A 23599-nucleotide genomic window follows, 5' to 3' on the forward strand; every position below is an offset into this window, starting at 1 on the left:
AGGTGCCATCGAATCTTACCCATACAGTCATATCGGCCACTGATATATTGCAGTTCAAAACCAATGTGACATTTGCAGTAGTAGCTTCCAAATGTGTTCGCACATCTTCGATTGTAGGGACAGATGGCTTTACCAGAGGCACATTCATCAATATCTAGGGTGTAAAACCAGAAGGTGTCAGTGATAGTAAGAAAAGTAGCTGCATGCATGCATGCACTCATACACACACACACACACACACACACACACACACACACACACACACACACACAGCATGCACCATGCATGCACATGCGCAGTTTCTTTACCTGGGAAACTGATTATAGTATACTGGTGCCAACATCGTATCCTCTGGCAAGTGTTCTAGATCCCCCAGGCACACACACAGCTCTTCACTTTATGTATTTATATTACTTTATACCTTTTTAAGAGGCATTATCTTTCCATAATGTCATTACTTACATTCACATCTTCTGTTAGGCCCTGACTGTTCTCAGGCAGGGAGCATGTGTCTGGCACTTGGTACCTATACATTACATGTGTGCTGAGTGAATATTTTCCCCAACTGAGTGAATATTGTATATTGTACAACATATACAATTTTTGAAACTAGAGTCAGATAGCTACACTTTCAGTAAACCAAACACACAGACTTTCACAATTTGCATTTTACAAAATAACTATTTCATGAGTAAGACTGTCCAAGGCCCCTGCAATACTGACTCACAGAAATGTGGCAGTGAAGGCATGCACTTATGCGTAAATTGTGGGTCAGGTGTAATTATGTAATGATGTAATTTTAGCCAACAATAGGTGTGTTGTTCCTTTTCTACCATTGAGAGTCAGGTTACAGAGGGGCTGACAGCTATGCTGACCAATCTACTAAGACTCAGGCTTGGTTTAACTTTCAGATGTCAAATCAAATAGATGTTAGGTTGTTCTTCTGAACCTGGTTTAAACAGGCAAGTTGGTGTTATCTTACTATTTCCCTTGCAGTCTTTTTTTTTTTTTTTTGAGACAAGGCCTGGTCTGTCACCCATGCTGGAGTGTAGTGGAACAATCATGGCTCACTACAGCTTCAAACTCCCCAGGCTCAAGTGATCCTCCCACCTTAGCCTCCTGAGTAGCTGGGACTACAAAGCATATGCCACCATGCCTGGCTATTTTTTATTTATTTTTTGTAGAAACGGGATCTGCCTATGTTGCTCAGGCTGGTCTCAAACTCCTGAGTTCAAGCAATCCTCCCACCTCAGCCTCTGGCATAGCTGGGACTACAGGTGCACATCACCATGCTCAGCTATTTTTAACAAACATTTTTTTAATAGAGATGGGGTCTTGCTATATTGCCCAGGCTAGCCTCTTGCATTTTCCAAATAATAAATAAGTGTTGGCTTGAACAAAATCATTTCTGGTGATCATTTTCATGCACATCATCTTTCCCTTCCAATAAAAATGGCACCCAACAACTCAAAGAGATGGGTGGAAATTTGGATTCAGTTTGGTCAAGAATTAGCCTTGTCATATAAATCTTATTATACTAAAAAGTGGTAAATCCTGTGAACTTAATTAAATCTTTCATTATTCTCAAAGAGTAGAGAGAAAATTTTAATTTATATGTATATTTTTAAAAAGTGTTTAACTAATTTAGGATCCATTTGGCTGAGCTTTCTAAATGTAATTTTTTTTACATTATGTATAGTTAGGATAAATAAACATCTAGCACCTTGACTGAAAAGTATTTCTATTGCAGTAAAGAAGATTATGAAATCATACTGATATGTGCTTCTTTAAATCACAGAAGATTAAGAATTCTTTCAACATTCTGATTTGGTTTGATATCCCTCGTTAATGCTAAGTGCTCACTTACTCTAAATATTATGTATATTAGGTGCAATGTAATTAAGTATTATGAGTATATACAATTTGATGGCAATTTTATGGTTGAACATAATTCAAATCCACAAAGGAACCAAAGCACAAAGTGAAAAAAGTGTTGCTTCAGTTATTGAGGGTGCCCTGTGGGTGCTCCATCCACAGCTCCTTAGCATTCAAGTTTCCATACCTGCCAAAGGCTGTTTGCTGCACCTACGACATTGTGCTTTGCTCCCGACCCAGGTCAGGCTGGGAGTGCTGGGGGGTCATGTCCCTGAGCAGCCTCCCATCAATGAAGGGCAGAAGTTGGTGGATGAATATCCAGCACCCCTGCCCCAGAGGGAAAATTCAGGGACAGCTTCCCTCTGCCTCCCAGAGGTGCCCCCAGCTCATTTAACCTGCTCATCAGATTCACCCAGCATTGGTACTTTCCTTTCCCTGGGTTAGTTCCCTACTCCTCAACCAGTGTTTCCTGGGATCACCTCCCAGATCAACTAGTTGCTCAGGGTCAGCTTCTGTGGAACCCAAAACTAAGACACAAAATAAGACAAAGGAGAGCAAGAGAGGAAAGTTCTAAGCCAATGGATTTGACTAAATTCAAAGTTATAAACAAATAATTTTTATGTTCCCTTAATTAATATTATGGACTTAATCTGCTCATTTTCTCCAGTTAAATTAATTATACTTAGTTCATATAACTCAGAGCAAGTTTTAAAGACAACATGAAATTGATTACATGTTAATGTAAATGATATAGAAGGTATATACTATTTTCAGTAATGTTGTACCTAAAAAATAAGTAAATGTAGTTTTTCCAGAAAATATTAACTAGAACCCAGAATAAAGCTCAATGGTCCTTAGGATCTTACTCATTAAATGACAATATATAAGTAGTGGAATTTATAGTGGATGGTAATTTAAATAAAATGTACCTAGTAAATATACTAAAATTATCTTTATCCCTTTTCTACTATGGCATTAAGGCAATACAAAATAATAGAAAAATGGGTTTTTAGCATCCCAAAGTATGTCTAGAGCATATGTGGCTAAAAGTATCTCAGAAACAGATATAAGTCTGTACTTTTAGAAGTTTGCAATGTCTAGTCAACAAGCTGATTGTGATGAATTAAAAAAGATTCAGTAAAGGGGCAGTCAAGGGAGGAGAAGGAGGAGTAGAAGTGATTCCTGCTGTTGTACCTAGACAGACTCTTCCATTTGGGGCCAGGAGGAGTCCTGAGGATGGACACAGGCACTGTGGCCCTTCTTCTGTGTCTTCACAGCCGTACTGACAGTTTGTCATGGCACATGTCCTAGAGTCTGAAAAAGTAGACAAGGATTAGCCTTTCTCTCTTGAGATGATAAAAAGAGCTTACTAAGAAACTATCATCAAATTCTGGGCCATTGAATGGAACATGTTGCATGGCATTATAGGACAAGTTTCATTGAGTCCCAAATGGAGAGCCAAAAGGAATCAGTAGGGGTGGCATCTTGGTGACCCTGGGGCTGAATCCTACTCATGGTCTGCTTTCTTGGCCACTTCACTGAATTTGACTGTCTTTAGGCAAGGCATGCACCCCTCAGACTGTATCACTTTCTCCACTTGTGTGTGCTCTAGCTACTCTTTTATGTCACTGGGCTGGCCTCAATAGGTTGAAATGCAACTGCTGATGGAGATTATCAACCTGAGTAATCAGGGTAAAAGAATCTACTCTGGAGATCTCTCTATTGGGGGAACCAGCCCCCAATATTTTAACATAGGTTCTTTCTGTTTTCCCTAAGTGTTGGTCAGTCTGAGAAATAAAGAGAAAGAGTACAAAGAGAGGAATTTTACATCTGGGCCTCTGGGGGTAACATTACATATCAGTAGGTCTGTGATGTTCCCTGAGCTGCAAAACCAGCAAGTTTTTATTAGAGATTTTAAAAGGGGAGGGGGTGTATGAACAGGGAGTAGGTCACAAAGATCACATGCTTCAAAGGGCAATAAAGGTCACAAGGCAAAGGCAAAATTAGAATTACTGATGAGGGTCTATGTCCTGCGGTGCTGATGAGGGTCTATGTCCCCTGTGCACGTATTGTCTTGATAAACATCTTAACAGGAAACAGGGTTCAAGAGCAGAGAACTGGTCTGACTAAAATTTACCAGGCTGGAATTTCTCAATCCTGCTAAGCCTGAGGGTACTGCAGGAGACCAGGGCGTATTTCAGTCCTTATCTCAACAGCATAAGACAGATACTCCCAGAGTGGCCATTTATAGACCTCCCCCTAGGAATGCATTCCTTCCCCAGGGTATTCCTTGCTGGGAAAAGAATTCAGCAATATCTCTCCTACTCACACGTCCATTTATGGGCTCCCTGCAAGAGGAAAAATATGGCTCTATTCTGCCCATCCCTGCAGGCAGTCAGACCTTATGGTTATCTTCCCTTGTTCCCAGAAAATCGTTGTTATTCTGTTCTTTTTTAAGGTGCACTGATTTCATATTGTTCAAACACATGTTTTACAATCAATTTGTACAATAGTGATCCTGAGGTGATGTACATTTTCAGCTTATGAAGATAACGGGATTAAGAGATTAAAGTAAAGACAGGTATAAGAAATTATAAAAGCATTAATTTTGGGAACTGATAAATGTCCATGAAATCTTCACAATTCATGTTCCTCTGCCATGGCTCCAGCTGGTCCCTCTGTTTGGGGTCCCTGATTTCCCACAACATCTTTCCATACATATCTAGCCTCAGTGAGAGTCACTTAAGTCACAAGACTTTGTCTTTTAGGTCACTGAACTAAAACGTGTGGCAGATATAACTGATCAGTTATCTGAAGACCATTCTGGACTCTTTTCTCTTGCCATTCCCAGCACTGAGGCTTTTCCCAGCTTTCCTTCGGCAAGGAGTGGCCATATGATGCAGTGTGGTCAAAGAGATGTAAAAATAAGTCCACTGGAGGAAGTGAGGCTTCTGGAAAAGACATTACGCATGATAAAAAGAGACAGGCATAAAAGAGGCATTGGTTCATTGGCATCACCCGTACCCACTTAGTTTTGTCTACTTGCCATGTGTGTGTGATGTCCAGAGCTAGGGCAGCCATATTGTAACTATGAGGCCACAAGCATGAGAGTAAAATCAATACTCTGAGGATGACAGAGACCGACTCCTTCTTGAACTGCTCTGGAACTGCTTTCCTTCAGCTTTTCAAGTAAATGAGACAATTTACTTGGCTTTTTTGTCACTTGTTGCTAAATATAACTTATCTCACACAAATGCATTTCCATAGCAGCAGCCCAGTATATGTGGATTAGAAATGCAGGGGGGCTAAGAAACTCATATGGTTTCAGCCCAATGTCCACAACAGAGGGGCATGGTGAATGTACTCCCTCCCTCCATTCCCCTCCAGAACATGCCAATCACCCAGCTGGACAAAAGAGACCCAAGGGGTCAGGTGGAATCCAATCAGCATCCAGGAGAGAGGTCTAGGGCTATCTGGACACTTTGACCTATAAACAGGGAGGCACAGGTAACCCCTAGATATACAGAAAGAGACCCAATGTATTGTAACAAACATCTACCTATGATTATATTACTCCTTTATTCTTTCATCTTTTCTCTTTAGTTGTCTTCTTTTAAAATTAATCTTCAAAATTAACCTAATTCTGTCTTTCCTTTTGAGGAAAGATATCTTTTTTGGCACTGACTGGGTTTTCATGGAATGTTTCAGAAACATCCATTAGCATACATCTTTTTTGAAATTTTAAGTGATTACTATAAAAGCCTGGATAGTGGTTCCCTTTAGGGAGGGGTGGGAGGAGGAGGTTCTGGTAGAGTTCTGCTTGGTGGTGGTTACAAGTGTGCTTGACTTACAAGAATTCATTAAACTATGCATTTGTTTCCTGTGAATTTCTGTTTAATTTATAATAATAAGGATTTTTTTAAAAGACCCTTCCAATGCCCACGTTCAAATACTTGCTTGCTAGCAGAAGATCTAAGTGACTGGTGGTGTTGGGACACTTTGCCAAGGAGAAGCCCATGCACTAGGCAAGATTTTATAATCTTGGGAAAACCCAGGATGAGCTGGGGAGTCCGCGCAACTCCGCAACCACAGGAAGCTGGCTCTGGGTTTGTTGGGGACTGCAAGGCAGAGGAAAGAAAGATGGAGAGAGAAAAGGGGAGAAGGGAAGGCAGACAGGGAGGGTGGGTTTCCCTTTCAGCTGGAACATAAAACCTGAAGAGCTTTCCCTCTCAATAAACGAATGGGTATAGACTCTTACTCTCCCACAGGACATGGGTTTTTCTTTATCACAGAAGGGCTTTTCTTTTCAGGAATGTGAGTAAGTCGGAATGTATTTCCAACAAGTGTCACTAATCTTTGGGAGTGGGGCAAGGGGGCGTGAGAAAGTTAACTGGTGGGAAGAATTGATGTTCCGAGAAGGAATTTAAATGTATCACCTCCCTAAAACAATCTGCTTATTTTGTTCAACGTGTTTATTTTCATGAGGAAACTCAACAGGGCTCTGCATATATATAGATGCAGATATAGATATATAATTTATTTTCCCCCTAGTTTGCCTTTTTATTTATAAAGTAAGCATCCAGAATAGGCAAATCCCTAGAGAAGGAAGGCAGATTCGTAGTTGCCAGGGACTGGAGGATGGGCAGTGGGGAGTGACTGGGTCTGGTTTCCTTTTGGAGTGATGAAGATCTTCTGGAACTCGATAGGGGTGATGGTTATACAACATTGTGAATGTACTAAAAGCCACTGAATTGTTCACTTGAAATTTAAAATAATGTGAATTTCATGTTATTTTACCTTTTTTTTTTTTTTTTTCTTTTTTGAGACAGAGTTTTGCTCTCTCACCCAGGCTGGAATGCAGTGGTGCAATCTTGGCTCACTGCAACCTCCACCTCCCCAGTTCAAGCAATTCGCATGCCTCAGCTTCCCAAGTAGCTGAGATTACAGGTGTACTACCATGCCCGGCTAATTTTTGTATTTTTCTTTAATAGAGACAGGGTTTCTTCATGTTGACGCGGCTGGTCTCGAACTCAGGTGATCCACCCGCCTCAGCCTCCCAAAGTGCTGGGATTACAGGTGTGAGCCACCGTGCCCAGCCAGCACTTACTTTTTTAAAAAAAATTATGGAAGCTGGGCATGGTGGCTCACGCCTGTAATCCCACGACTTTGAGAGGCCGAAGTGGGTGGAACACCTGAGGTCAAGAGTTTGAGACCAGCCTGGCCAAGATGAAGAAACCCCATCTCTACTAAAAATACAAAAATTAGCTAGGCATGGTGGCATGTGCCTGTAGTCCCAGCTACTCAGTAGGCTGAGGCAGGAGAATCGCTTGAACTCAGGAGGCAGAAGTTGCAGTGAGCTGAGATCGCACCACTGCATTCCAGCCTGGGTGACAGAGCGAGACTCTGTCTTGAAAAAAAAAAAAGAAGAAGGAGGAGGAAGAGGAGGAAGAGGAGGAGGAGGAGGAGCAGGAGGAGAAGAAGAAGGAAGGAAGGAAGGAAGGAAGGAAGGAAGGAAGGAAGGAAGGAAGGAAGGAAGGAAGGAAGGGCGGGCTGGCCCCAAAACATTTTAGCTGGGGGCAATATTAGAGATTTTTTTAAAAAATCACTGAAATCAGCTTTTCCCCAAGCATTAAATGGCAAAAGTCAAGCCTTAAACATTGACTGAGCTCAGCCTGGCAGTTGAAACTTACTCACACACGTGGCATCTGGCATAAGCATGTGGCCACTGAGGCAAAAGCACTTGTAACTTCCATGTGTATTCACACATCTGTGTTGGCATGGCCGGGGTTTCATTCCACACTCATTCACGTCTGCAGGGACATTTAGAAAACAGGGAAACGTGAACTGAATCAGGAAACTTCCAGATGGGGAATATTAGACCCCAGTCTTGGAAAGGACAACTGGGTTAGCTTCCCTGAACACTACCACTTACCCACCTCCTCTCTGACCATCAAATTCTATTTTAAAGGATTGGTGACAATGTGTAGCAAATGGAATAACTATACACCACTGGAAGGAATGTAAATTGGTACAACACTTTGGAAAACTGCTTGGCAGAATCTACTAAAGCTATATTTAGACATACTCATGACCTGGAAATTCCAGTCCTGGGAATATACCCAACAGAAATGTGGATTTTTGCCCACCAAAAAAACCTTACATACTAAAATGATCATAATAGCATAATACTAGATAGCGCCAAACGAGAAGTAATCCAAACACCTCCCAACAGAAGAATAGACAAATGACTCGTATATTTACACAATGGAATAATATACAGAAATGAAACTGAACAAATGACAACTACAAGCAACAATGGATGAATCTCACAAACATTATATTGAGTGGAAGAAGCTGGATATAAATGTGTACATACTGTATAAGTCCATTTATATACAGTTAAAAAAACAAGCACAGCTAATCTGTGATATAAGAGGTCAAGATATGGTTCTCTCACTGGCAGTGGAAGTGACTGGAAGGTGTGTGAGGGAGTCTTCTGAGGGGCCAAGTTTCTGGCTTTTGATGTAGATACTAGTGACATGGGCATTTAGAACAATTCATTGAGCCATACATATTTTATATATGCACAATTCTATGTGTATACTACTTGAACAAAAAGTTAGAAATAGATAATTTATATATTTCTGCCTTTCATGCTATCCCAAGCAGCCGCTGACATAGGCTGACAGCACAGCCTCCTGTCAATTATTATTTCGGGTGGCCCCCTGCACTGGCCAAATTGCCTTGGCTCACATTCCTCTAGAGGGAGCCCTGTCAGACAGCTCTTAGTGGTGAAGCTGGAGGACAATATTTAATCCTAAGATATTCACAGGATGACATTTTGGCTGGTTGGTTAAAATATATATATATATATATATATATATGATGTTCACAGGATGTTAAGTGATAAAAGAAGGTTACAAAACTCTGTGTACAGATCATTCCAAAATTTGTTTAAAAAATGCATAGGAAAAGAAAAGCCTAGGAGGGTATGCTCTCTAATGGTTATCTTCAGGCGGTAAGATCGAGGGTGACTTTCTTCTCTGTGCTTTTGTGTTTTCTAAAAAAAAACAACACCAACAACTTAAGAATAAGTAACATTTTTATTAAAATAAAAAATGACACAGAAGGAAAATAAAACTTTACAAAGATTATCTGTAGAGGATGTTGCCTTTGGAAATGTGGTCATGTGAGGGTTTCATATCTTAACTCTACCAGGGAAGATACAGAGAGGAAAAAACAAACAAATTCCATGGAAGGCAAAAGGTCAGCATGGTAACAGATTCTTGAAAATAAGGAGCTGCTTTCATCTCTGAAAAGATCCTTCTATGGAGATTTTCCAGCGCCCTAACTGGATATTTGAAACCCTCTTCTCCATTGCCTATCCCCTTTACCCTACCATCTCCCTCATAGAACCTAACCTCTTCAAAAGGGGAAATTGAGAAATGCTGATTGGTCATAATGGGAAACCCAAGAATATCCCATAGCTTGGCCCTAACTCTGAGGTGACTCACTCATTTCTTGGAAGAGTGTTTTGGGAAAGACATGAGTTGAGGGCTGAGGCCTGTCACCATTAATGGATGTACGTGGACTTTGATCAGGCTGCCACAGGGCAGGGAGGCTGTGGGAAGAAGACAGACTGCCTCAAAACTTCAGCCAACCGGACCACTCCCTCAACGTTAATATTTTACTGGGACTTTAAAACTAGCATGAAAAATATTGTCTCTACTCTAAATCTCTTGAGACATTATCTTGGTTCAGAATCCAAAACATATGGAAAACCAAGTTTTCTGCTGTAAAACCTCTGGTGAGGGGTATAGCTGAATTATTCCTTATGAAAGCATGATTTTTTTTTTTTTTTTTTTTTTGAGATGGAGTCTCGTTCTGTTGCCTAGGCTGCAGTGCAATGGCATGATCTCGGCTCACTGCAACCTCCGCCTCCCGGGTTCAAGTGATTCTCCTGCCTCAGCCTCCCGAGTAGCTAAGATTACAGGTATTCGCCACCATGCCCGGCTAATTTTTGTATTTTTAGTAGAGATGAGGTTTTGCCATGTTGGCCAGGCTGGTCTCAAACTCCTGACCTCAGATGATCCACCCACCTCAGCCTCCCTAAGTGCTGGGATTACAGGTGTGAGCCACTGTGCCCACCCTGAATGCACAATTCTTGAAGCACCTCTCTCAAGCAGTTGCATGCAATTCTAAGAAGCATCTTCAGGACTCTGGCCTCTATGCTGGTGGTAGGACACAGAGAGCCAGATTGCTCTCTGAGGCTGTAGGGTTGGCAGCTCAAAGAGCGGGTATTTCAGTCTATGGGGTTAACCTCTTGGCTTGGCGGCAAGGGCTGGGAGTGGTAGAGTGGAGTGGGTGTTCAGTCTTCTCTGAAACACCATTTTCCAAGGGCAGCTGAATTTGATTTACTGCTCTTTGTTCAACTTCATTATAGGACTGGGGATCCTTTCTGAATTATTGCAGATTTCTTCATGCCAGGGTTTCTTAACTTCTGTTGACAGAAATCATTATTTGTTGTGGGGGGCTGTTCTGTGCATTGCAGGATGTTTAGCAGCATCCCTGGGCTCCATTCAGTAGATGCCAGGAGTACCTCCCACACCCAGTTATGACAACCAAAATTGTCCCCAGTCATTGTCAAGTATCCTGTGGATGACAAAATCACCCAAGTTGAAATCTACTGATCTATAGCAAAGACCATATCCCTTGCTCCAATGAGGTACTTTTATTCACCACATTTAGAGCAGGGTTTTTCAGTCTTGGCACTACTGACATTTGGGTCTGATCATTCTTTGTTGCGGGTACTGCTATCCTGTGCATTGTAAGGTGCTTAGCAGCATCCCTGATCTCTACCCATTAGACACCAGTAGCACCCCCTCCAAATGTCTTCAGACACTGCCAGATGTTGCCTGAGATAAGGCTCCCAGATCTGGCAAATAAAAATACAAGATTCCAGCTGGGTGTACTGGTGTGTGCCTGTAGTCAGAAGTCTGAGGCGAGAGGATTGCTTTGAGGCCAGGAGATCATGGATGCAGTATAGTCACTACACTCCAGCCTGGGCACCATAGTGAGACCCCCATCTCTAAACAAAACTGTAAAGGATTCTTAGATAAATTTGAATGTCAGATAAATGACTAATACTTTTTAAGTATACACACATCTCATATACTATTTTGAGAGCCTGTTTGGAGGTTCTAGCAGGGTAGCACAGCTAATATACCCTTGACTGAAGGCCAGTCCTCCTCTATCAGGGATGGTCGTCCTCTCCGCCCGAGCACACAGCTTCAGGAAGGACACACATGGAGCAGTGAGGGAGGAAGGGGACGTCTGCCTAGCCAGTCAGATCAGCCAAATCAACCCAGGTGAGCAATGGGGAGACATGTCACAGCCAGATCACCCTCACATCCCCCATATACTATTTTGAACAAACATATGCTATAAAATTATTTGTTGTTTATGTGAAATGTAAATCTAACTGGGTATCTGTATTTTATCTGGCAACTCTTCCTGGGACACAAAATTACCCAGGTTGAGAACCACTGTTATAGATATTATAATCTCTTCAGTGTTTTCAGACAAATAATCTAGGATGAAAGTTATAAATTACCTATTACGATATATCAAGGCCAGGCGTGGTGGCTCAGTCTTTAATCTCAGCACTTTGGGAGGGCAAGGCGGGAGGATGGCTTGAGCTCAGGAGTTCAAGACCAGCCTGGGAAACGTAGTGGGACCTCATCTATACAAAAACTGTAAAAAGTAGCCAGACATGGTGGTGTGTGCCTGTGGTCCCTGAGTAGCAGGGAGGATCGCTAGAGCCCAGGTGGTTGAGGCTGCAGTGAGCCATGATCACGCCACTGCACTCTACCCTGGGTGACAGAGCGAGACACTGTCTCAAAAAAGAAAAAGTATATGAAGTATAATAAAAATATGCACGTCGTTCAACCCAACAATTCCACTTTTAAATATTTTTCCTACAAAAATATTCATTCAAGAAAGCAGGGCTATGCATAGAACAATGTTAGATTTAGCACTGTTTGTAATGGCAAAAAATTGGGGACAACATAAATGATAATGGTTAAATAAAGCATATTTTTTGCATAAAGGATAAAAGTATTCACACTAGGGACTAGGATATAGCCTTAAAAAATGTAAAGTAGTTTTGTGTGTGCTGACATGCAAAGACGCCTATGAGAAATACTTACATTTGTACTATCACAGAAAAAGACTTCCAGGATCTAAGACAAACTTAACTATGCTTATAGTAACAACTAGTGGTGATTACTCTCACTTTTATATTTTTTTGCACTGTTGGATTTTAAAAATAAAAATATACTTACAATACTTAGTTTAAAAAACAATAAAATTATTTACTTTAAAAAGACTCTTTTTTTCTGTGTTACAGGAAGAGATGAAACAAAAAAGTAAAAAATATAAAAGGCCTTTAGCTTATAAAAACAAAATGGTTTAAAAAAAAGGAGAAAAAAGAAAAGAAAAAAGGCATTTTATTGGGCATCTTGACAAAAACATCAGACTTTTTACATTTTTCAAGGAGAAGAGATTGAAAAACTTGTCCTGAAAGCACCTTCATTTGAAGATTTGACTTTAAAAAAACCCTAAGAAATCCTGCATACCATATTGTGTCGCCAGCCCTGCTGCAATGATTGAATTTGAACTATGACCCCAGGCTACCTTACTGACCTTGACTGCAGGTTTTCCCGGTGTATCCTGGAAAGCATCTGCATTTGTTTGGTCCCATGCACTCACCAAACTTGCATCCAGGTTCGCATGTAGCTGTGGAGGGAAAAGATGTCTTGATGATAAAAGAACAGAAGTTAGTGTAGTGAAATTCACGCAAAGCTTCGCTGCGTTCTGTGTGGCAGAGAACTCCATGGGGACATACGGAGGACGATCTGCCTCCCTTTGAATCTGTTTTCACCTTTCAGACACTGGAAAGTATTTTTCTTTTGAATGAGATTACCGCCCCCCCGACCCCCACCCACTACACCCCCACCCAATGCATGCAAGTTTAGTGTGACTTTGCTCGGCAATGCCACACTTCCAGTGGTATTCAATGAAATATAAAGCCTCCCAGACCACAGTCAGCCAGTTTTGCATGCAAACACAAAAGATTTAATAAAATAAGTATAATGTTGGAACTGGAACAGACTCCAGAGTAACCCTGGGCAAATGCCAATGTCATTCCCCTTCCTTCTGTCTCTTGCCTCGTTTCATCTCCTCCATATTTTCTCCATTTCTCTTTTAAGTGATCAAAATCTTTTTAATGCTGCGCATTATCAGTCAGACTGAACAACCAACAGATTGGAGGCAGGAAGGTGCTACTTCTAGCCCTAAGGATGGGAACTAAAAGCATCATGATGATGATGAGGATGATGATGGAGGCATGAGAAAGCACGACAAAGGCAGGATTTGTTTTTCTATTTTATTCACTTCTGTATCCCAACTCTTGACACAAAGTAGACAATAAATATTTGTTCAATGAATAAAGTGGTAGGGGAAACAACAGGGGTAGGATGTTATAACTGATTCAGTCGGGGGCAAGAAAACAAATAGTCAAAGATGATGGACAGTTTCATTCCAGCTCACAAGGAGGTTATAAGGAGAAAAAGCAGTAGATAGGAAAAAAAGAAAAATGGGAAAGCCCCAAGAGTAGAAAGGGAGAGGATATAATATATGAGAGAGAAAGGAGACTTTCAGGGTATCAAGGATTCTCAGCAGCTTCTGGATACAGTAGGAGCTCAAGAAATAGCCATAATAGGAAAGAATGACTCAGCAGTTGCCCAGGACTGGTGCCTACTTCTCCGTCCATCAATTCCCCTGGCTCATAGTAGGTCTGCCTCTAAGAAAGCTTATTCTTAAAGATACCAGCATCTTTCCCTAAACCCTAGATCCTATTTTTTGTTATTATCATCATTCCTCTACCAGTTACCTGGACTCAAAAAATTCAGTTGTCTATTTTTTTTGTCTCCAGACCATTCAGTTGCAATATCCTGTTTCTACCACCAACTCATTCATTGAACAACTATCTATCTAGCTAATGGGAACTGCCTTGCCCACAGATACTTGGAAGATGATGCTAAATCCCTCTCTCTCTCTGCTTTCCCCACCACAGCTTGTGACCAGTGCCTCACTGATGCAGGAGTCTAACAGCCTAGTTCCTTGTTTCTTGGCAGGACAAACTCTGGTGCAATTAACGCCCTAGAGGTCCCTGTGGGATCAGACTGAAGCTAGACTTCCTTTGAAACCATATCTCTGCCTAGCCCCTTCCCCTGCTCCCCCATTCTCTTGCAAATTGCTCCTAAGACACCTTTCAATGGAATATTATCCCCCTTTCAGGCTCTGCTCCTAGCAAACTTGATGTCAGACATGACATTAAACTAATAGTCCAAAAGCATAGCTCTGATCATGCCATGCCTTGCACAGAGGTCATCATATAATCTTTGTTCCCTCCTGAATACAGTACAGGTATCATAACCAAGTTAAAACTAGCATGATCTGGCTAGGCATGGTGGCTCACGCCTGTAATCCCAGAACTTTGGAAGGCCACGGAGGGTGGATCACTTGAGGTCAGGAGTTTGAGACCAGCCTGGTCAACACGGGGAAACCGCATCTCTACTAAAAATCCAAAAATTAGCCAGGCATGCTGGCGGGCATCTGTAATCCCAGCTACTCGGGAGACTGAGGCAGGAGAATCACTTGAACCCAGGAGGCAGAGGTTGCAGTGAGCTGAGGTCGCACTGCTGCACTCCAGCCTGGGTGACAGAGCAAGACTCTGTCTAGAAAACAAAAATTAAAAAAAATAAAAAATAAATTCAAACCTAGCCTGATCTGGCCTCCACCTTCTTTTCTAGCCGCACCCCCCACCCCCTGACAAAGGCAACACTGTGGGCAAAAGACATTGCTTGCTGTTTTCCAGACCTACCCTTTACTTTCTGCCTTTTCCTACCCCTCCCTAGGATACTCTTCCCTGGGTTTCCAGTAGTTAATATCCTCCCCATTCTTCAAGGATCACCTTGTATGACCCCTTCTTCTAAAAGCCTTTACAGATTCCTCCAGCCACCTATGAATGCCCACTCAACTTCGAGAACTCCACAGAACTTTGGCAGGCCCCTCCTGTGCAACTGATCAGTTTTTGTCTTATTAAATAATGAGGCATATATTTGGCTGCAGTGCTTGTCTTTCATCCACTACTTGTTTCCAAGTGCCTTTAGGACAGGGACTTAAACGTTCATCATTGTTTCTCCTGTAGCGTTTAATATAGTGTTGTAAACATGTTAAATATTTGAATATTTTTGAATAATGAATAAAGTAATTATTGTGGAACTTTTAACAGGGGAACATTTTATGGTTCTGAACAAGTCATAAGGGAAAAATGCTTCCCCAGCAAAGTTTTTCCACTTTTAGAGACAAAAGAGACAGAATTTAATTTCCAGTGTCTACTTTGTTATGGATATGTACTTGGAGTTGCAACTTTAAATTCAGATATTAGAAAAATAAATCTTTTTTTTTTTTTTAAAGCCCTGAAGGCCTCTAGTTGTTCCCTGGAAACTGATTTCCAATGTGGTCCAGACAGGAAAGCCCAGCATAAATGCTAAATAGAACATAGGAGAAATGGTGAATAATACCCTTGCTATAAGGTTAAAGCTTTAGTAAGATGTTTTCAATTTACAGTAACTTTGGATCTGTGACTTGAACAACCAATTGACAGCAAGGGAAATTCAGTTTGTGTTTAAAATGGCCTGAGATTGAAGCATGCTTTAGACAAAGTAAAAGTCTTATTTAGTTCTCCCCCAAACTTCTCTATCTGGAGCTTTTCATCAGGTACTTGTTCACGGACAACTCTGTATCTCATCTCACTAAAGTGGCATACATTTTAAGGGTAATGATATCGAATTGATGAGACCCTGCCTTGGGAGGAGATTTAGACAGGGTAGAGGCTGAGAGCTAGAAAGCTGCAGCATACATAGAGGCAGGGCTTCAAGAGGAGTGAAGGGCAAATAGACAGACAGAGGGGAAGGCCTGGGTGGACTGGGACCTCACAGCCTGGGTTCTGGCTCTCCTTGTTGGGGCAGGTTGATGTGTATTCTTATTATCATGCATCCCACAACTCTGGCTTAGAAATCAGAAACCCAGCAATCAGGCAATAACTACCCTGTTATTTGGTGCTTCAAGAAACATATGACTTTACCATCAAGAAGGACCATGCAAATTGGATAAAACATGATACACATTTTAGATCTAAAAATCACTGCAATTTAAGACCTGAACATTTGACTGGAGCAGTAGGTGTGCTGACCATCTCTTCAGCTTGCAAAACTTGCATAGTGAGCATTTTGCTTGAACCCTCTGCACTTGCCATTTTAACATCTTGCTTTAAATTATTTTATGCCTGTGGTATTATACAGTCCCTGAAAGCATTGAGAATGTGATTGGCTGCATGCGTCATGGCCAAATTGCTCTTATGCAGTTACAGAAACGCCCTTCCTGAAAGTCAAACCTTGCCTTCATTTATTCACCAGCGACATGCTGGGTCTTACAAGTTTTATGGCAGTAGACACTGATGTTCGTGCAACTGTAAGAGAGATTCTAAATCATGTGTTTCACGTGGTTTTTGCCCCTTTCCACCTGACTGACTTCAAATAAAAATGTGTTATGTTGTGTCTAGAAAAAGAATAAAGCCACATTTAATCCCCCCATCACCTGGTGCTTTAATGAAGAGAAGTTTGTGATGAGAATTATTGGTCCTTCCTGAAGGAATGGTAATTTATGAGGTATTTTCTATGCATGACAGGTAATGAACTCACCCTTTAATGCATAAACTCCTTACCCTCAGAGGTAGGTATTGCTCTCACCATGTTGCAGAGAAGGAAATTGAGCCTTAGCTAGCTTACCTTAGCTAGCTTGCCCAAGATCACCCAGGTCAGTCCGGTTCTCAATGCCCTTGATCGTGATACTATCAATCCAATCAGGATGGGAACCCACTCTTTTAATTGACACAAGTCCCAGGAGGATATTCTAACTTCCTTTATCTAAGTGGGCAATGATGATCTTTGTTTTTGTCTAGTATTTTCATGCTCTTGTCATCTTGTCACAAGCAAACTATGATGGCAGAAGGTTTTACATAATATGGAACATGTGGGAACAGTATCAGTGTTTTCTATTGTTTTATAGATTTTGGATATTATCAAGTTCTGACCCCACTTATGGTCAATCCAGATATTTTTTAACCAGCCAGAGAGAAGGAGGTTGGGGCAGGAATAGACCAGCAAAAAGAAGGTAGCATTGTTATTCCTAAAATAACTAACATGTTAGTACTTTTATGGGACCTGCAATTGTGTTGTTATCCCATTTAATAGATAAAGAACTTAGGATGAGGCACATGCTACCTACTGAAGGACACAGGGACAGTGAGAGTAGACTCCTGCCCTGAAGGAATACACCCCTGGTGAGACAGTCAGTTAGGAGGAATGTGGATTTTGTTCCACTACATTGCCAGTGTTGGTCGTTATGGAAAGTCATAAAAAAAAAAAAAAAAAAGAAAGGCAAAAACTTTATGCTCATCTCTGCCCTCCCCAACCTCCTTGAAATGATCAGAGACCTCTCTTGGAGTTCCTAACACATAGTCTGAGAAACAATGTCCAAGGCAAATTATGGTTCCTTGGTTTGCAATGTACAAAAAATCAGCAAAATACTTAAAATCTTTGCATATATGCATGTGTACCTTGAAAACATTTAGAAATTGGCAGTATGGATTTTAAAAATGTGAGTAACAAATCTATAAGCTAAAAGGTGTACTTGTTTTGTGGCTGAAGCCTACTAGTTGGATGATTAATAATTAAAAAGTGTATTTCATTGGAAATCACTTAAACTATAATTAGAGGAGGAATTTACTGGCCTGCTTTTGCCCATCTTAGTTCCTTTAGATTAAAAAGAAAACCAAAAACAAACAACCCAGTCATACTCACTAAGATAATCACAAAAATAATTGACAAGACATCTTCTAAAATAAATCATGCCAAGTATGATGGCATCAGCCACATTTTGTCTGGGAAGAGATCTCATAGGAACCCAGACCTTGGTTATTGGTAGTTATGCATGTCCTTGCCTAAGAGATCCACTGGCAATTTTGTGGCAGTTCATGGTGTGACAGATAAAAACCTAAGGGCCCTGATCCAAGTGCAGGGTCTGAGTTTTTACAAAATTACCTTCACAGACTCCCTTGCTGTTTCTTCTCCAGCCGTAGCAGCAGGCTAGTCTAGTTCCATAGTGACAGACCCCAGGCTGATGTGCCGATGCTAACAACCCGTGATGCCTGGCACTGCAGATAAAGAACTACATGTTAGTATTGAGAAAATAGAAAAGACAACAGAAACTCTTCCCTACTACTAAAAGAACCAGAGATGTCAATTACCTGGTTAATTTCAACGAACCCGCAGTAAGTGCTAAATTAGATTTTGAAAACCTGAATTTTGGGGTTGCCAGCCTTCCTCAATAATTAGTTTCAACCATTTCCTTCTTCCCCACGGTTAAAAGAATTTGATTACATAATCTATAAAACTAGGGCACATGAAGATGTCCAAAATGTATGTTTTTGAACCTTGTAGAGTGCCACTTTTCGGATCTGCTCTGTATACGCACAGCAACTATCCAGTTCTTTGTCTATTTCAGTGACTTTCTGGTCCTGCGGCTTTGTCCCAGACCAGAGCTCTGCACTTTTACCCCACTGGCACCTGGGAACCATTGAATAGACAGGAATCAACACACACTATAGATGATTAAGAGCTGGAAGGGCTCGTTCAGCAAAGCCCTCTCATGTTACAGAGGAGGAAACTCCAGTCCAATGGAGTGGAGTCACATCCCCAGCAGAGCTGGGTGTTGGGAATTCTAGCCCAGGGCTCGTTCCCATTCCACATGACCTCCTGGAAACCCAATTTGCTAAACTGCTTAATTTTAGAGCAGAGATCGGCAAACATTTTCTGTAAAAAGCCAGATGGTAAGTATTTTAGGCTTTGTAGGGCCATAAGATATCTGTCCAAGTACAAAAGCAGCCATAGGCAATAGTAAACAGATGGGTATGATTGTGTTCCAATAAAACTTTATTTATGGACACTGAAATTTGAATAGCATATAATTTTCCTGTGTCATGATATAGTATTCTCCTTTTGTTCCATCTTTGAACATTTAAAAATGTAAAAACTATTCTTCGCTCATGGGCTGTTTACAAAGAGGGATCACCTAGCTTTGGCCCGCAAGCTGTAGCTTGCCTGATCTAGATGCCTGAAAAAGGTGAGCCCCCTGCCCCCTACCAAGTGCCCCCAAGTAGTGCCGCCATGGATGAAGTTCACTGCATGTTTACCTACTTATGGCCCTGGTATTGGACAGGGTTGCTACCAGACTTCGAAGGAAAATACTTGCATTGTATATTTAGTGGAGGGCTGTGATGATTTCCTTACACATATTAAATACACTGTAAAAATGTTTCCTGGGCTCTTTAACAGACAAAGGAATGCACATTTTACCATGTGCTTTCTGCTACAGAACTGAACTTTATGCAAGTTAATAATATGTAAGTCAAAGTCGGGAAGTTAAACAACCTTGTAGATTTCCCTCATGGCCTGCCTCTCCCACAAATTTGATTACTCAGTTAAGAGTTATAAAGATATGGTCTGAGACATTTCATTTACTGAGAGCACCAAATGCAAGGATGATTTTAACATTTACTTTTTCTTGAAGGAGACTTTTTTTCGTTTTTTAATGGAATTAATTTTAGGGATTCATAAGTCACTCAAACATTTAGAACAGGGCTTCTCAACTTCTACACAACTGATATTTTGGGCCAGATCATTGTTGTTGGGAGTTGTCCTGTGCATTGTAGGATATTTAACAATGGTCTTTATCTACAGATGCCAGTAGCACACACCCCTCTAGCTCTGACAATCAAAAATGTCTCCAGACATTGCCAAATGTCTCCTGGAAGGTAAACTTTTCTTTCATTAAGTAATAGTACTTTAAAGCAAAACATTTATTGTGCACTTGCTATGTTCCAAGTACTGTCTCAGGCACACAGAGTACAGTGATGAAAAGGGCCTGGTCTTTGCACTCTTAAGTTCACAGTCTATTGGAAACATATGCATTCAAGTATAGGATAGCATGCTAAATATTATTAAAATGCTCTGATAAAGAGCTCTAAGAAATAATGCAGCCATTTGTCTAATCTAATTTATATATTCCTAACAATTCTGCAAGGGATACCACAATCTTGACCCAGTCTGCGCCTAACTAACAGTTTCCAAAGAACCTATGATAAACTCCAATATTCTATAGCACAGTAGGGTGATTACAGTTAGCAACAATGTATTGTATATTTCCAAGTAGCTGGAAGAGAGGACGTGAAATGTTACCAACACATAGAAATGGTAAATACTCAAGGTAATTGAGTATTTGATGGATACTCCAAGTACCACAACTGGATCATGATATAGTCTATGCATGTAACACTCACATGTACCCCATAAATATATAAAATATTTTTTATCAGTAAAAAAGAAGAAACTATAAAGTATGCTGAGTAAATAAGTGTCAGTCCACATGTATACATATGTAACAAACCTGCACGTTGTGCACATGTACCCTAGAACTTAAAGTATAATTTTAAAAAAGGGGAAAAAAATGTATACAATATGCTGTTATAAGAAAAAAAAAATAAGTGCCAGTCCAAATACAGTGATGCCCTTAATAATTTATTTTAGTATTTTAAAAATTGAGATATAATTTATATAACGTAAAATTCACCATCTTAAACTATACACTTCAGTGGTTTTTAGTATTTTCACTATGTTATGCACTCATTACTTCTGTTCAGTGCCAGAATATTTTCATCACCCCAAAAATAAACCCTATACCTATGATCAGTTAATCTTAACTAACTCCTCCCTTCATCCCCTGGCAACCACAAATCTGCTTTTTGTCTCTGGATTTGCCTATTCCAGATATTTCATTTAAATGGAATCACATAATATGTAGCCTTCTGCATCTGGCTTCTTTAACTTAGCATGTTTTCAAGTTTGATCCATGTTGTAGCTTGTAACAGTACTGTATTTCTTTTTATTGCTGAATAATATTCCATAATATGGATATACCACATTTTATTTATCCACTCATCAGATGATGGACATTTAAGTTGTTTCTACCTTTTGGTCATCATGAATAATGTTGCTATGAACATTGGTGCACAAGTTTTTGTGTGGACATATGTTTTAATTTCTCTTGGGTATATACCCAGGAGTGGAATCGTTGGGCCATATGGTGCAATGGACAGAATGTTTGTGTCCTCCAAAATTCATATATTGAAACCCTAATCCCAATGTGATGGTATTTGGTGGTGGGGTCTTTGGGAGGTAATTAGGTCATGTGGGTGGAGCCTTTATGAATGGGATTAGTGCGCTAATAAGAAAAGGCTAGAGAGCTTGAGAAGTTGGCAGGCTGCAACCCAAAAGAGTGCCCTCACCAGAACCTGACCATGCTGACACCCTGGTCTTGGAATTCCAGCCTTCAGAACTGTGAGAAATACATTTCTATTGTTTATTAGCCACCCAACCTCTGGTAATTTGTTATAGCAGCCTGAACTGACTAAGATACGTGATAGTTGTATGTTTAACTTTCTGAAGAACTGCCCGACCGTTTTCCAACATGGCTACATCATTTTACTCCCACCAGCAATATATGAGAGTTCCAATTTCTCCACATCCTCACCAGCACTTGTTATTGTTCGTTTTAAAAAACTCTAGTCATCCTAATGCTTGAGAAGTAGCATCTTGTTTTGATGTGCATTTCCCTGATGGCTAATGATATTAAGTGTCTTTCATGTGTTTATAGACCATTTATATATCTTCTTTGGATAAATGTCTATTCAGGTCCTTTGCTCATTTTTTAATTGGGTTATTTGTTTTGGTGTTTTTAAGATTTGAACACAAGATTGAAATTTGTCGATAAAAACAACTGTCCCACACCTTGGTAAAAAAACCCTTCCACATAGATACACGGTAAGTCCATTTCTTAACCATACACATCTGTGACAAACCTTGAGCAAGCACTACAATTTGCTTTCACCTCTTCCTTTAACAACATGAAGCTGATGCCTGGGGGAGCAGAATGGAGAGAGGAACTAACCTTGCCTGGGAAAGAGGAGGAAAATGTCCAGGGTAGGTGACATTTGAGTTGGATTTCAAAAGAAAACATGACGAAAGAAAAGCTGTATAGGGGGAAATTCTGCCCTTGGAATTTTAATTTCATATTTTTATAAGAAATGTGGGGTTCATTTAATTAGAATTAAATGTAGCAACAAAATCTTAGAGATGATCTGTCAACTTCTTGACTGCAGGTTTGCAAGCAATATGCTCCCCAATCACAATAGGAAGGACCTTACCTATTTCCTGATGCAAAAAAAAAATCAGTATAATCCTCAATAGGGCATTAATATGTATGGAGTATAGTGCTAGGTGCTGAGGATTCACTTATAATCCTGGCATAGAGGGTCCCCTACTCATGAGCTTTTAGACAAGGGGTTCAGGGTAACAGAGGCACTCAATATATTCAGTCTATTACAGCAGCTTAAATCAAAGAAACATAATCCAGTCTAAGGGGTCCCAGATGTTCCCTTTGAAGGTGCAAACTTTAAATTAGACTTAAGACAAACAGGGTTCAACCACATAAAGTGAAAGAATATTACAGGCAAAGGGAATAGAATAAGTGCAGACTAAGAGGTAAAAGACACCATGCTTGTGCTTGAGGAATGAGTAGATGACCAGAGGATTAGAATAAAGGCAGGGAGGAGTAAGCTTGCGAGAGATGAGCCCCAAGAGGTGGGCAGAGGCTACATCACAGAGGGTCTTGTGAATCAAGTTAGGGCTTTGGGTTTTACATCTCAATGGCAATAGAACAGCATTGAAGGGTTTTAAGTAGGAATGTTATTTGATAAGGTTTTTCTTTTGAAAAATATTACCATGAAAGCAGTCTGGAAGATAGACTGGAGGGAGACAGAATGGAAGAAAAGATACCAGTTGGCTCAGAAGACAGATTCTGGTTGCTTGGACTGCAGCAGTAGCAGTGGAGGTAAGGAGAAATGAATGGCATCAAAGTGGGACCGAAAGATTTGGTAATGGATTAGAGTCAATTCATTCATTCAACAAGTATTTATTGAGTGCCTATAATGTATCAGACACTGGGCTAGTTTCCAGAAGTTCATCAGCAAACAAAAGGGAAATAAGATTTCTGTCCTTGTGGAGCTTATATCCTAGTCGATTGGATATAGTTTGTCAGAGGGATGCACCATCGAGTAGACCGTATTTCTGGAATGAGGAATACGGGTGGAGGAACATGTTCGGGAATAGGATAGATGATGAATTCTCTTTGGCACATGCTGATTTTGAGTACTCATTAGACGGACAACTTAGAAGAGATGTTGAGTAGGATGTTGGATATTTGGGTGAAGAGTTCAGGAAGCAGAACTGTATTTGGGAATCATCTGCAGGTAGATGGTAACTGATTCTACAGAAGTGGATGCAGTGTAAGAAAAGAAGGAGGCTTAGGGCACAGTCCCAAGGACACCAGCATGTAAGAGATGGACCAAAGAGCAGGAAGGTCTAGAAAAAGGCCCAGGCAATGCTCAGAGGAACACCAGGTTAGTACATTGTCAGGAAAG

At 40.6% G+C, this 23599-nt stretch overlaps 1 protein-coding gene and 1 long non-coding RNA gene across 7 annotated transcripts in view; one reads left to right on the plus strand and one right to left on the minus strand.

Moving 5' to 3' along the window:
- The window catches only part of LOC103231615 (uncharacterized), a 78232-nt gene that overhangs the window by 43739 nt on the left and 10894 nt on the right, over window positions 1-23599 (plus strand). For 2 of the 4 annotated variants that reach the window (XR_012092086.1, XR_005236365.2), the window contains exons 4-6: window positions 21861-21941; window positions 22031-22100; window positions 22909-23010. This is a non-coding gene — a long non-coding RNA (uncharacterized lncRNA). Of the gene's footprint in view, window positions 1-19802; window positions 19877-21860; window positions 21942-22030; window positions 22101-22908; window positions 23011-23599 lie in introns of all 4 variants that reach the window. The other 2 variants (XR_012092085.1, XR_005236366.2) reach the window with 2 other exon arrangements.
- EGFL6 (EGF like domain multiple 6) overlaps window positions 1-23599 on the minus strand; it is a 64859-nt gene that overhangs the window by 27046 nt on the left and 14214 nt on the right. For 2 of the 3 annotated variants that reach the window (XM_007991054.3, XM_007991053.3), the window contains exons 2-6: window positions 18105-18217; window positions 12580-12672; window positions 7566-7685; window positions 3070-3189; window positions 20-154 (exon numbers count right to left, since the gene is read on the minus strand). In XM_007991054.3, coding sequence (XP_007989245.1) covers window positions 20-154; window positions 3070-3189; window positions 7566-7685; window positions 12580-12672; window positions 18105-18217 — 581 coding nt within the window. The remainder of the gene's footprint in view (window positions 1-19; window positions 155-3069; window positions 3190-7565; window positions 7686-12579; window positions 12673-18104; window positions 18218-23599) is intronic. The other variant, XM_007991055.3, reaches the window with a different exon arrangement.

Source organism: Chlorocebus sabaeus, chromosome X, assembly GCF_047675955.1.
Source record: "Chlorocebus sabaeus isolate Y175 chromosome X, mChlSab1.0.hap1, whole genome shotgun sequence".
NCBI classification, from domain to species: Eukaryota; Metazoa; Chordata; class Mammalia; order Primates; family Cercopithecidae; genus Chlorocebus; species Chlorocebus sabaeus.